General features: G+C 41.7%; 1 protein-coding gene across 2 annotated transcripts in view; it reads left to right on the top strand.

Moving 5' to 3' along the window:
* The first annotated feature begins 307 nt into the window (after positions 1–307).
* SMAD2 (SMAD family member 2) overlaps positions 308–14,635 on the top strand; it is a 49,975-nt gene continuing 35,647 nt past the window's right edge. For both annotated transcript variants that reach the window (XM_054283342.1, XM_054283341.1), the window contains exons 1-2: positions 308–424; positions 11,293–11,582. In XM_054283342.1, the coding sequence (XP_054139317.1) occupies positions 11,350–11,582 (233 nt within the window). In that variant the 5' untranslated portion in view covers positions 308–424; positions 11,293–11,349. The remainder of the gene's footprint in view (positions 425–11,292; positions 11,583–14,635) is intronic.

The raw sequence follows: 14,635 nt of genomic DNA, 5'->3' as shown, positions 1-14,635 counted from the left end.
TGCGCACGCCGATCAGCCTCCCGCGGCGGGCGCGCCCGCTGTGACTGACAGGCGAGCCAACCAATGAGCTCTGCGACCTCGACCCGCCTCCCTTCGCCTCACGCCTGTTTCTTCCACTCCCCTTCACTTGTCTTTTTTTTTTTAACGCTGAGGGCACTCCATTGGTGATTCTGTCTGCCAATTAGATCCTTGGACCAATCGCAGTGCGGCTCTTTAAAGAAAAGATAAACGAGGCCAATGGGTGACCTCCCCGCCCAGCGGCGGGGGCGGGGCGGCTCGGGGGGCGGGTCCTCAGAGGAGGTAACGCTGAGGGGAGAGGCGGCGGCCGCACAGCACTCGGGAAGACGGAGGAGGATAAGGAAGGGGAGAGGAGGAAGAAGGAGAGGAAGGAGCGGTGGCTCTCGGCGGATCCTGGTGGCTCCCGGTAGGTGCTGGTGGGTGCCGGGCCCGGGGTCCTGCTCCGTGGGCAGGGTCGCTCCGCTGGCGCTGTGCGGGCCGTGAGGAACCGTCCGGGCCTGGTCCCGGCGGGGCCGGGGGCGCCTCCCTACGCCCTCGCCCTTTTTGTTGTGGTGGGACCCGGGCTTGGTTATCCCGCGCCCGTCGGCATTACCCCCGGGCTGTGGTGGGAGGGCCGCGCTGTGCCGCCCGTTTGTGTGTGTGTGTGGGTGAGGGGAGGGAGGAATAAAGAAGTTATGCCGCTCCCTCTCTCCCCCGCTCCCTCCCTCCGTCCCCGGTGTGTTTTCCTTGCAGGGGTCCGCAGAATATCCCGACCTGGAAGGGACCCGCGAGGATCATCGCGTCCAGCTCTTAGCGCTGCTCAGGACACCTCTCTGTGCCTCCTGGACGTGCAGTCAGGGTTAGGTGTGCGAAACTCCGTGGAGTTTTAGAGGGGATAGTTAGGAGCGGTGTGGGGTGAGGGGTTGTGTTTGGAGCTAGGAGTTTGTGTTCGGGATGGCGAGGCCTCGCCTCACCCTTTTGTCTATCCCCTCTCCTTGTCTGCAGAGCCGCGGGTGTAAAATACACACAGCCCACGTGAGGCAGGACTCGAGATTTTATTCACTGGTTTAATTCACACCTCTAATGCTGCAGCAACCTGTGTGTTGTCAGAGGGCAGGGGTAGGTGGGATACTGGGGAGAAATTCCTCCCTGTGAGAGTGGTGAGGTGCTGACACAGGCTGCCCAGAGGAGCTGTGGCAGCTCCATCCCTGGGTGTTGTTTGTAAACAAACACAACCTCGGAATGTCTCATCTGTCTCGATAAGTGCACGGAGGAAGCTCTGTCGTGATAAGGGCAAGTGGTTGGTGTTGCTGCAGAGTTGTGGAGTTCCTGTTTGTAGGGTATTTTGTTTTGTTTTTTTACATTTTGTGGAGAGTGGAAAGGGAGAGAAGTGCAATGCAGCGTGGTCTTTTAGTGTTCACTCTGGGGAAATAAAAGAACGGAAAAAAGCGTGTGAATGAGTGAAGAGCTCTTGTGATGATTGTGGAGAGCTGTTGAACAGCTGGGATTCGGGCTGCAGGCTGGTCTTGTGTCTTTTTGGTCGTCTGTCACAGTTTCTGACTGAGAAAAACCCAACACGTGTGTTGTGTTCTTTTCAAATGCTTGTGAGTGGGATAGCATTAGGAAAAAGTTTGTTTACTGGGCTTGCCAAAACAAGTGTCTCCAAAAACCTGCAGCCTGTGTGCGTTGTGTGTGGAGCTCATGCTGTCACAGTCCAGGGTGTAAAGGGGTTGGATTCCATTGGCAGTGAGAGGTTTGTAATAACAGCTTGTTAGGAGACCGCAGGTAACAGCAGGTTTGTCTTTTCTCGAGTGCTCTGTCTTAGCCTGGAGAGCCGTACTTCCAAACTGATTCATGGCATTGCTGCTGTGGGGGCTGGCCTCTGCACCGAGGAGCTGATTAGGCGCTGCTCTGTTCTCCAGGCTGGAAAAGAAACACCCTCTGGCTGAGGTGAGAGGCCAGCAGAGCGAGGTTGCTTGTTTAGATTTTCTCATGCTTTGTCGAGGTGTCGGTGCGTGAGTGGGCTGTTTCTGTGCTCCTTCTGAGGCACAGCTTTCGAACTTCTAACGTTGACAGGCTCCGGTGAATTCGGGGGGGATGAGAGGGTGAGTAAAGGAGGTGTCTGTGAAGTCCCTTCCCCCCTTTGCTTAGCACTGTCGTGATGAAAGATAACATTAGTTACAAATGCCTTGAAGAAGTGGAAGGGGAGGGTCTTGTTTAAGGTGGTTTCCACTTGAAGATGAGTCTGAGCATATGTTGAGCAGCATCTTGGGGTGTTGAAAAGAGTAACCTGGCAGCTGGTTGTTGTTCTGCAGTTGTGTGGGTCAGATACACAGTCAACAAAAGGGGTGTAAGTGTTTGAAGATCCATTTTTTTAATTGAAGAAGCTGGATGTGCATGATAGAACCTTGGAGAAGAATTCATCAGCTTTCCTGAGGTTTTGTTTAACAATAAAAGAAACAGGACAATTGAAGCAATTGAAAAAATGAGGTTCAAGATTTGGTCTCTGAATTGTTCTCTTGTTTCCTTCCACCCAGCAGCTAGATTGACCAATAAAATCAAATACCCTGGAGTTGCACAGTGAATCTCCAAATGAAAGGCTCTCCTCCTCCATCTTTCTGTTCCACTTGATCTTTCAGAAGTCTTGAGCACCAGTTGATATAATTGAGTTTATTGGAGCTCAAAAAAAAACCTCCCTGCTACTGAGGGCAACTTTAAAAAACAAACCTTGTTTCCATCTCTCTAATCCCTTTCCCACAAAAGTACTGGGAGAACAGGCTTTGTAGTATGTTCTGGGCAACAATGAATCTGAGCTCTGCTTGAGACTGAAGCAAATTCCTAAGTTTTGTTTGTATAAAGAACACTACGCAAAGTTTTAATTATTATAAAAAGTATTCCAGAGTTTTCAAATGTATTCAGTGCTGCCTTAATGGTTGTGCATGTAAATGCCCTGTAATTGAAAGCATCCATTTATGGGCCTGACTTGCTAAGTGAGCTGTAAATTCTGCTTTTCAGATTGGATTTAATGACTTTTATCATAAAGCTATAAACTGGTTGTGAACTGTGCCGAGAGGCAAACAATACCTAAGCTTACTTTGCCAAAATATTTGTAATTGTTGATTTGTTAAACTGAATTGCTGCAGGTCATGCGATGGGATTAGGTTTTTGTAATAGAATGGAGAGTACAGGCAGCCCTGTGCTCAATACTCTCTGGGCTAGAAGAAATTGGCCACTGCAGAAAACCTTCCTAAACATTCCTCTCCACTTCCAGTAACAGAAACTCCATTGCAAACAGTAAGCCCTTATTCCAGATGACTTTTTACTCTGATTGTGTGTTTGACAGCCACAGTGTGAAGGAAGACCAAACAGGGACCCCAAGAAGGGAGCTCCAGAGTCTCCCATCAGTTTAGTCTGGGACTCGAGCTTGGTTTAAAACCCTGGAGCAAGAGGAGATTAACATCAGATAGATATATAACATGATGGAACCCTGCTTATCGAGGGGGTGGGGGGCTGGCTTGTCTGAGGAGCACTAGGCCTCTGTTGAAAGTGAACTCGCATTAACTAATTGTTAAATGCAATTGTTTGGGCTTTAACAAAGTGGAGGAACTGCTAAGCTATAAACTGAAACAGGTACCTAGGTAACTGATAGCAGCTCTGTGAATATTCCTGTCAAATTTAGCCCAGGAATATTTATTTTCTAAAATAATGAAGCTGACACTTGCCTGTTGCACATGGAAAATTTTAGTTAAAATTAATGAGGTGAGAAGGGCTTAAACAGCTGTGTTTTGGAGTGCTCAGTCACTGCTTTTCTGGGGCTGTTAATGTCCTTTGAGTTTCAAGACGCAGTACTCTGATGTTGTTCAAAATATTGAATAAGTGGAAGAATTTTGCATCTTTGTAGAGACAGGTGGATTGGCCAGCTACAGTTGTGGAAGTTTTCCTCTTCTGCAATTTTAAGAGACTTGCTAAAATACATTGGGCCCTCCAGTAGTTTAATCAAAGGTCAATAAAATTGGCAACTCCTCCTTCTCATGTCCCCTGTTGCAGGCAATTTTAGTGTGCCAGGAGTGCATGTGTTAGATGGAGTGCTAATTTTTTAATAGCAACACACCTTTTCATTACTGCATTGGCTACAATTTGAGGTAGCCCGTAGTAATTGAAGAAAAATCCAGCTTCCCAAGCTTTTTTAAGATCATTATCATGCTTGTTTAGCTCTATGAGAAATTTGAGTTTTCTCATTTGATTCATAAACAGACTTCATGGAGTGAGTGAGATACACAGTCATGATAGGTGAGTAACTATGTTTTCAATGATTATAGTTATGTAGAGTTTCAAGATGCATTGCAATACTAGAGCGTGGTAAACTTAAAAATATGTGTGAATTGAGTCTCTGTGTAGGCATGTTTCAATTTCTCACTCTAAAGCTGGCCCAGAGGAGGAAATCCCTTTGCTCCTCCTTCCCTCCAAGGTCACAAGTGTCATGCCTTGAACTTCATCAGCCTGTATCAAAACAGAACCAGGACCTTGGTCTTGCTGGCCAGAGCTCCTTGGGATGCGAGATCTCCAGAGCCATCTTCCCTACTGGGCTGATTGTTGAAAACCTAAACTGGAGTCTGAGGGCACTGCTCAGTGGGGCTGAACTCCCCTTCTAAAGGAAAAACCTGAAAGAAACGCAAACACCCAAACCCCAGTAAGGGAATACTGCCCTGCTCTGACCTGAGTATGAATGAATGAGCAGTAGGAATGAGCACTGTATCGCATTTTCTGGTGGTGGTTCTTCAGAAAACCAAGTGTCTGTTTGTAGGAAATGAAAGAGTTGGCCCTTCTGGAATCCTGAAAGGCAGTTTTTGGAGGAGTGGTGGGGGCAATAGATGCCCCTTGTCCTTTCCACTGAGTGGTTTAAGCTAGAGCGTATTCGATCTCAAATATAAAAGATTGACTTTGATTTTAGTTTGAAGTTCATACTGAATTCAGGTGCACATTGTGCGCTTGGTGAAATTGATAAAGAATCTTTTCCAGATTCCAGGATTAATGAAAAAAACATTGCCTTTAAAAAAATCCCAAAAATGGGACTAAAATAGGGAGGAAATGAGCTTGTAGACTTTGTCTCAAATACCACAAATTATTTTCCTCGATCTTCTTTCCTCAGGAGCTTAACTTCTGTCCTCTTTATTTCAGAAGAGCTCTTGCAAATGAAATTCTTCTAAGCCAGAATACTTCTAGTAAAACCAGGAGAGATCAGATTTCTTTATTTCAAGTTTAAGATGAATAAGCAGACTGATATGAAATATGTTGCATAAGGCTTTAGAATAAATTAGCCAGAAATCACTTGATATTTTTGGTAGCACCAGTGTGTTTATAGTATGTTCCAGACACTCAGGAAAGGAAAATTTCCCTTGAAGATTTCAGTCTGCTAGTATGCTGCCCTTAAGGTTTTCTTCATCTTTTGTGCTTAGTTATTGCTGGGATCATCGGCTTAATATTTAATACTTGTTCCAGAGAACCACAGTAGAATGGAATAATAGTAGACATGACTCAAACTTTGACTTTAGAAGTTGCCAACTATGACACTGTTTGACCAACTATAGAAACATGTGTGCATCAGGGAGGAGAGATATGCTGTGGGGGCAGAGATGAAACAAATACCACCAAAGTTAGGCAATTTGTAGCTCTTCCAGTCTTAATCTGTTGGGAATAACAGCACATGGCTCTCTGTGTTCCAGCAATCTAAAGGAACTTTTGTACCTTTCTGGGTAACAATGAGTACTCCCTTGAGTATCCCTAGCTGCAGTTTGAAGGCACATTCTGGAGATGGACTGGGATGGAAAGGGCTGAAATGGAAGTTTTATGCTGACTTGGTACTACTAGTTCAACTACAGTTGAGCTTGGGAAGGGATCCTGAAAATCTCTCTGCAGTTGCCCAGAGAGTCCCTGAATCTTGGTGTCTTGTAGTGGATATTGGAGGTAGTGCCCAGGAAGGAAATAAAGATCAAATTTGGGGCGTGCCATTGGGCCTCAGCAGAAGGGAGCAAAGGGGTCATGGTGCAAAGAGTCAGTGATGGTGAAGCACATCTGAGCTCCTTTGAAAAGCAAAAGCGGTGAGTACTCAGTTTTTTGAGGAGGTTGGCTCTAAACTACGAGGGAATCACAAAAAAACACTTCAAGTAAGAGGGGATGTTACGTATTCAGCATGTAGTTAAATCTGAGGCCATTTTAGCAATGTGGAAATGTTTCTTGCAGCATTGGTAAAGATTGTGTTCTATGTGCATTTGGGGGAAGAACATGTTTTATTATTTTTTTTTAGTGAATGAAGAATGTGTACCAGGCAAAAATCTAGAGGAATGTTTCTAGCAAGAGGCAAGTGTCAGCAGTGGCAGTGTATGCAATTATTGTTCTTTAAAAGATCAAAGCTTCTTCTATTACTGTATCCATTTGAAGGTAAAAGTTATAATTGATGAATAGAAATGGAATTTGCTGGTCAAAAATGAGCTTTAACAGTGACTCCTAAACCCATTGGTGTAAACAAGGTGTTTCTGATACCGTCTAGGTGGGTACATTTAGAATGATCAATGAAGGTCTAGGGATCCTTATGTTTGTTTGAGCTCCTGAGAGATGTTCTGCAGCAGACACATGCACCCTGCCTTCTATCTCCAGGTCCTCATGAGGTGTAAATTTCTGTCTTTATGCTTTATATTTAAATTATAGTGTTGAGAGCTTTAGGATAATATGACAAAATGAATAAATGCAAAGATAACGTTAGGCTGATACAATATTTTTCTGTGGTCCTTGGATTCGCCCTTATACAGTGTCTTCAAGTACTTGAAATTAATTTAATGGGAGAAGTAAAGCTTTCAGGCTTGGTCTCTGTCCAGGGGAACGTCCCAAACTGTGTGAGCTGTGTTCAGAAAGTTTCTTTGTGAGGAGAGGCTGAGAGCCCTCTTATTTGAGGGAGGAACGTGATTCTCGTGTACAGAGTTGTGAAGCTTGCAGGCTGGATGAATGCAAGTAGTTCTTCATTCTTCAGCAAAGTTTTCAGTGGTAGAACAAGAGTGACTTTCTGAAACTAGGAAGGGAATGAATTAAATTACTAGAAGTAGTTCTTCTAACAGTGGGCACTTAAATACTGGTGCAGTCTGCCACTAGAGGTTGTGAAGGCATGTTCAAAACGTGGTTAGATGGATTTGTGGAACAGCGAGTCCATAAATTGCTTCTGGTGGGAGTAAGTAGCAATGTAGCCTTTAATTTTGTAACGGTTTAAATTGCTGAAGGATTGTGAGGAGAATGGACTGCAGAATACAGCCAGGTTCACATGCTTTGCTTGGGCAGCATGTCCTTTTGCCACCTTAGGAGCCGTTGGAGCACTGAGCTGGATGCACCATGGCTGCATTTTCATTGTAAAATCTCCTTTTATCCAAATTGCTCATAATTCAGCCCACTTGTGCCTTCCAGTTTGCACTGTCTTCTCTAGGCTTGGAGCAGAGTGCCTTTTTTTCATAAATTAAGCTGGTTGAAATACTCTCATGTGAGTACTCATCACAATAGGCTGAAGTATTAAGCTGAATGAAGTCCCTGTCCTACTTGTGTCACATTCTCTCTGCTCACCCTTTGAAAGATACAGGGTCACTACTGGAGTAGCTTACTGGAATTCTTATTGATAACTCCTGGCAAATCACTGACATGGCAAAACAATAGCTAGAAGGAAGAAGTTAGTTTAAGCCTCCCAGACTCCTAGTCTGCTGCTGTGATGTATGTTGTGTTTTTGTTAAATAGCTGCAAAGTTGCAAAAAAATCATTGTTAGAAAGGCCTCTTTAAATGTGTCTTTTGGTGTTTTGGGCTTTTTTACAGTTGATTTTCATGGAGGTAACATATCAGTTTTTGCTTTCTGACATCTTCTGCAGAAGCTGGATGAGCCTAATCTGTAAGGCAACTGTATAAAATAAAAAGTAGTATCTAGAAATTTCTGATTAGTTAGGTCTGAGCTTACTGTCATTTGGAAATGTAAAAAGAGATTTTTTTTTTAAAAATTTATTTTCCTCTGAGTATGTCAAAATAATGTGAAAGTTCAAATGAAATATATGGAATTTCTGAATTCTTTTGTGCTTCAGGATTTAAGTTACTCAATGCGTATTTGAAGGAGAAAGGCAAATCTTTATTAAAGAAACACCAAACCACCAGAGAACACAGAAAATTTTATTTAATTATTAGGGGAGAGAATACTTCAAAATTGAGCACCTCATCACAGGGAGCATTAAAAGCTGAAAAATTCGATAGAAGCATTGAGACTGTTTGGAGGGCCTGGAAGAATAGGCTCCAAAAGAGGCTATTTACTGCCTTGGTGGTAAATGAGACCTTTCTGAAGTCTGTGTTTTATAAGGCTGACAGTCAAAGGAGTATTCTGTGGCACTGAAAGGTGTCAAATTTGAAGCTAAAGAACAGAAAGTATTCAGATAAGGATAAGAATTGGTGTGTGGGTCAGCAGTGATAGTGGTACTTGATTATCTGCATCTGTCAGCACTGAATTTAATATTTAGATATTATACATCATTTGCTGCTCTTTTGAAACAAAGTCTTAAAAGCCAAAGGGATTGTCTCCTTTTGTTCAGTCTTTCTGAATTTCTTGTGTGTGCCTCTGAAGCACCCAGTGCTGGCCTTGCTCAGAGGCTGAAGTATTTTTATAAAGCTCCCAGGGACTGCTGCTCCCTGCTTTAGAAACTGAGTGTGATTCTTCAACTAGTGGAGGTCCTGCAAGCCTGCCTGTTTAATCTTTGGAGCTGCTTGGTGTACTCGTTAGGGGTCTAATGTGTCTCACTGCCAGGCCCTCAAATGGTTCAGAACATATCAGGCTGCTTAATTTGGCTTTATCACCAAAATAAATTACTTAAATTAAAGCACATTTCCAGCTATGCAGTCAACACTAGTGCTGCAGTGGAAGTCTGGGGCTGGAGTTCTCTTTCCACACTGTAATTCATCTGACATCACTTGTAGTACATCAGTACCATGTGTGAGCAGCTTTTTAGCTTAAAAGAACTATCTTGGCAAAACCCCCAGAAAACTGATGGGTTTTTACTCTTACCTAGCTGAATTTTTGTGGGAGAGCATTAGCACTGGTGCTGAGGTGGTGGTGCCACTGAAAGGAAGGAGAACTGGGCTTCCTGTGGCAAAAAGCTGTTGTGCTGGCTGGACTCCTTTTCATACTATGCCTTGAGTGTCTGAGTCAGTGTTTCATTAAAAAATGTTGTCTATTGAGTTTTATTTTTCTTGTTTGCTGTAGCCAGGCCTCCAGTGCAATGCTCAGCAAAACCATCTGTTGGAGTTATTTGGGACAGTTCAGTAATAATTTAATGTTGCTGGAAGAAGATAATTTCTTTATAGTCTTGTGTGAAAATGAATGTTTTATCTTTTTACCAGGGCCTCTACACACAGAAAATGTGCAACGGTTTAAAACTCAGGATTGGTCTGGATGAGGTATAAGGAAGAAATTCTTGCCTCTGGAGATGGTTAGGTCCTGGCACAGGTTGCCCAGAGAAGTTGTGGCTGCCCCGTCCCTGGAAGTTGGATGGAGCTCTGAGCAGCCTGGGATAGGGGAAGGTGTCCCTGCCCATGGCAGAAGGTGCAACAAGATAATTTTTAACAGTCTCTTCTCAAAATACTCAGTGATTCTGTGGTTTAGGATGGAGTATTTTCAATGGCTTGCGTAAAATTATCAGTGTTGCTCTTGGGCCCTATTAATTAGCACCTCTGTCTCCCTGACCCCAGAAAACTACTTTGCTAGCTTCTGTCATATTTTTTGGGTGCTCTGAGAAGCTGGTTTATGGAGGTGTAATTTATTTGAATCTGAAATGTCATGCCTACTGAATGTTCTGTTTTGTGGAAGTTGCAAAGTTATGACTTAAATTACCTGTAGAATATAATATGGTGTTTGTTGACTTGGCCCTCACTGAAAGTGCAAAAATGTGACGAGGCATAAATTAACCATGAATGCTGTAGCCTGAAGTACCTCAGATCATGCTGTTGTGCAAGTGGGAGACTTCAGTAAGATGAAGTTGGTATATTTTGGATAGATGTGAGGAGTGTGCCTGTACAGGTTGGAGAGGCACGAAAGCATCCTTCAAAGCTCAAATCAAATAGCCTGAAGATAGTGTTAGCTTTTAGCTAAAACAAGGTATTTTCAACTGAACTAACTTACTCAGCTTGGGAATATGGGAACTTTCTGGAGTTCAAATACCCATTTGTTGCCTGGAAATAGGATCATTTTTGACTTCAAAGCTATGCTTCCATCCATAGGACCATTAATGTCCTTGATCAATTTCTAACAGCTATGTCTGCTGGTTGATTTCAGGTATTTTATTTTAATGCCTAAAACCAGCCTAATGGAAGCTGCAAAAGCAAGATGCGTTTTCCTAAGTGGCTATCATTTCTCTTTTAAATTATTTGAAGTGCATATTGCAGTGAATGCTAAACATAGCTCCAGTTTGAGCATCCTTTTTAATATTTCATTTTATATTAATATCCTGATCAGGTAGTTATACTGAATGAAAGGCTTTTAAAATTGAAAACAGACAGTTCTACTACCCTGATGCCTACAAACTAAGATTTTGAATGTTCCTTTAGTGAATTTTGAAAGACTTCATTTTAAGGACTGCCATTTGAGAGGGTTTATTATCTGTAGACCACTGAATTTTAGAGGGGACTAGGCTTATTACTAGACTTAGGGGGAAATTTGAAATTGGTGTCCCCCCATGTAAAAAAACCTGGTAGTTATTTAAAACATGACAAAATGAGAAAAGGTTTGTGAAATGACTGGCTGTTGTAAGGTTTCTGTCAAGCTATAATGACTAAATCACCTTCCAAACACAATTTCATCTGCTAAATCAACTTGGAGATGGGCAGAACATGCACATATATGTATGCAATTTGTCAGTCATTTGGGGAAAATATTAATAATTTACTTAACCAGCTAGCCTAGGTACAAAGCTAGACTCAAGTTACCTTCTGTATTTGGTGAGGTTTGCTTTAGTCAGGAAAGACTTGAGAAAAAATTAATTTTCTATTCCGGTAGTAATCTTGGTCTGTGTTAGCTGTTGTAGAGTCTGCAGCAAACTTGATCTTTATTGATGAAGTACCTAACTGCAATACAGACTACTTCTGAGCTATTTATCTTTTTTTTTTTTTTTTTTTTTTTGGGATGCAGTGTCCTTTGGAATTTGGCAGTGAAAGGTCCTGAGGCAGACAGGTATTTGTTTCATGTGAAACCTCAGTGCTAACATGTCTCTTGTTTTGGTTTGTGTTTTTAGGGATCAGGCGGGAATCTCCAATTCATTGCTTGCTGAGTGTCCTCTCTGGTGGAAGTCATGTCCATATTGCCATTCACTCCACCAGTTGTGAAGAGACTTCTGGGGTGGAAAAAATCTGCTGGTGGCACTGCAGGGGCTGGTGGTGGTGAGCAGAATGGTCAGGAGGAGAAGTGGTGTGAGAAAGCAGTGAAAAGCTTGGTCAAGAAGCTAAAGAAAACAGGACAGCTGGATGAGCTTGAGAAGGCAATTACCACTCAGAATTGCAATACAAAATGTGTGACAATACCAAGGTAAGTGCTATTGTATTTGAAATTGTTACAGCCACTTAGGAGATGACTAAATGGATGCTCAGACCTTCTGTGAACAAATGACTGAAAAATAGTTGCATGCTTTTGATTCTTTAAAATTTATTAAAACCTGTATTGGATTAATACGGTGCTTGCTTATAATGGAATCACGTGCTTTGTGAAATCACAATTTCGTTACAATTTTTATCGATATGTAGGATCCTGTTTTTTGTGTATTCCGGTGATATTTAACACTGGTCTTTGTTTGTAGCACTGCCTTATGCTTTTATTTAATAACCCTGTCTATACTTGGGGAGGGGAGCATGCTGGAGCCAACACTTTTACTTGAAAAAATACCAAAAGACTAGTTTTTCCTTGGTCAACACTTCAGTAATCTAATTATTTTCAGTTTTATCTGCTAGTTTAAATGGTACAAGCTGCCTCCATTCTCCCTTTTGAAGGGAAATTTTATCTTTGGAGGCAAGTTGTCTGAAGACCAGTTTATTTACTGTAATTATTGTTATTGTTTAATGAAAACACTTTTTGCTTAATAACTTGGGGTATTTCTAGAATTGCTCTTCTGATATGTATAAAGATTTAGATGAACAACTTGCATTCTACCCCTTTGACTTTCCCAGCTTAATTCATAGCAACTGCTGTGCGAGAGCAAGGGTTATGTTTGTAAGTATAATGCAGTCTGCTCTTGATTCATGCTGCACTGAAATCCCACTGGGGTGCCTGGGCAAGCTCATTGTGTGTGACAGAAGTATCAAATCACTTCACAGGTGTGTTTTCCATGAAAAAGTTAGACAGTTTCACTTTTCTGGGCACTTAAGTCACTTGATGCTAAAGTTGTTTATAGGGGAGAGGAGCTACATCTGGTTTATGAAGTTCATTTCTGTATTAGCACATTCATCCTAGCTACTTTCAAACTTTGTATTAATCATAGCGCAAGCTAGATTTGACTGGTTTCACTAATGATTCCATATATCAAATGTGTTGTAGCTGTTATCTGATAATGGTTTCAGCATTCTGTTTTCGATTTGACACAGCTGTCTGGGAAAATCATGACTATACCCTGAAAAACTGGCTATTTTAATTCTTATTTTTCTCTTTTTCTCTTCACATTTTGTTTCTAATGCTGCACTCTGCTTGTATTTTCTTCCCTAGAATATACCCAAAAATTTTTGGTTTTGCCTTCTGCTTTCTCCTTTTGCCAGATGGAAACAATAAATTAAAAAATATTAGTGCTTTCTTGTCTTAGTGTAATATCAGCAGACTAAGATTGGAACCTGTAAGGTTTTATGTTTCTTGAGATGACTCCGTGTATTTAGCGAGTCTTTACTGAGACTCAGATGAGATGCTTAATTGGAAGTTGTTTCATATGACACAAGTTAAACACACAATATAAAAATGTGTACTTAGGTTCTAGAGCTCTTGGATTTTATAGAGCCCTCCTTCAGGGATACTGAAACAGTAGATATTGTTATTTCAGAAAAAGAGATGTTTACAGTGAATTTTGTTAGAAGATACAAACAGTATTCTAATACATTATTATTTTTGAGTAGACTCTAGTCTACTCATAGTAGAGTATGCTTGTATGACCTTTTGTGCTAAAGTAGACATAATAAATAATTCTTTAAAATGGAATACAGATATTCTGTGACTAGCAGTTCTTGCTGTTCTCCGTCCTCCACTCAGCTGTAAAAAGAACTGGACCTGGATTTTACTCCTCTTGAGTACCTTCAGAGTTAGGCAGGAAGAGTTTTTCTGTTGGTGTTGGCTATTACACAGGGCTTAATTTTAAATTAAAAAATTGTTTTGGCACTAAGGGGCAGGGTGATATCAGGGCTGCCAGCAGTGCCATACAGAATTTTTTAATTTCATAGCTGGGTTTTGTATTGTTGATATTACTTCACTTTGACAGCAGTAGTTTGGGTTCCCAAGAAATAATGAATGTCAACTCGGTACTGTAATGACTTCTTGGAGATTCTGTTCTTGGATTTAGTAAGTTAATGAAACCACTGCTTGAGACCCGCTTTAATGAATGTCTTAAAGATCTGCAGATCAGCAGGGATAAATAATAAAATGCTGAATTTGAAACTTTTTTCCTTACTAGTCAGCAGGAAGTTTGTGGTGCCAAGCTGCTGAGATGCAGTTCTGATGTGACAGCTGGGCTAGCTTTCCAAATGTTGTTCTGCTTGGGGAGGGTTTTTGTGTGTGTTGGTTTTTTAGTTAGCTTTAGTTTTACTTACTACTGTTTTTAATTTGGTGCAGATATCAACAACTGTCGTGGGATGCTTCTGTTTGTCACTATTGCATTATTGCTTCAAAAAAAGTTTCATTTGCAGTTTCAGAGATTTCTGGTCCCTTGGGAGATTTCCAGGGGTTTGATACAGTGTTAAACTCTAGTATACTTTTTCATCATTGAAACCTAAAGCGTCCAAACTCCCACAGACTTTTCACAAAACTGAGAAGCAGCTTGAACAAAAGTTGTATTAAATCACCTACTCAGAAATCTGCATTTTTTACTGTGTGTCATTGATAATTGTGCTGAATCAGGTTTATTCCGCTCCTGTGCTGTTTGTCAAGGTGACTGCACACTAAGGGAGGCTGATCCTGTGTGTACTACACAAAAGCTGCTCATGTGGTAATTAACACAACTTCTTACGAGACTAATGGAGGTTCTGAGAAAGCAGAAGCAAACAGATGGAGTGGGTGTTGGCATTGCACAGCAGGACTGCTTAGCTCTTCATAAGTGGGTCAGTAATCTAGAGCAGAGGCTAAATAAGTACAGAAGTCCTTTTGACACTAGCCCTCTAAGTAATTTGTAGTTATCTTGCTGAATCCTCCCAACAAGCCAGTGGGATTCTAATCACATAATCCTTGTGTATTCTGAAACTAAATGTTGGCACATGAGTTCACTTTTCTAAAATACAAAATGAATTTGGTGGCGTTTAAGAACTTGTCTTCATGCTCTCTCATGCAGTTTTGACACGGGCAGAAGATGTAGTCAGTGGAGAAACATTGTGAGCATCCTCCTTCTAATGGAGCAG

Source organism: Melozone crissalis, unplaced genomic scaffold, assembly GCF_028551555.1.
Source record: "Melozone crissalis strain CALT ecotype California unplaced genomic scaffold, PUWL_Pcris_2 ptg000036l_1, whole genome shotgun sequence".
NCBI classification, from domain to species: Eukaryota; Metazoa; Chordata; class Aves; order Passeriformes; family Passerellidae; genus Melozone; species Melozone crissalis.
The sequence above is the reverse complement of the archived record's forward strand: the minus strand, read 5'-3'. Positions and strand labels throughout refer to the sequence as shown.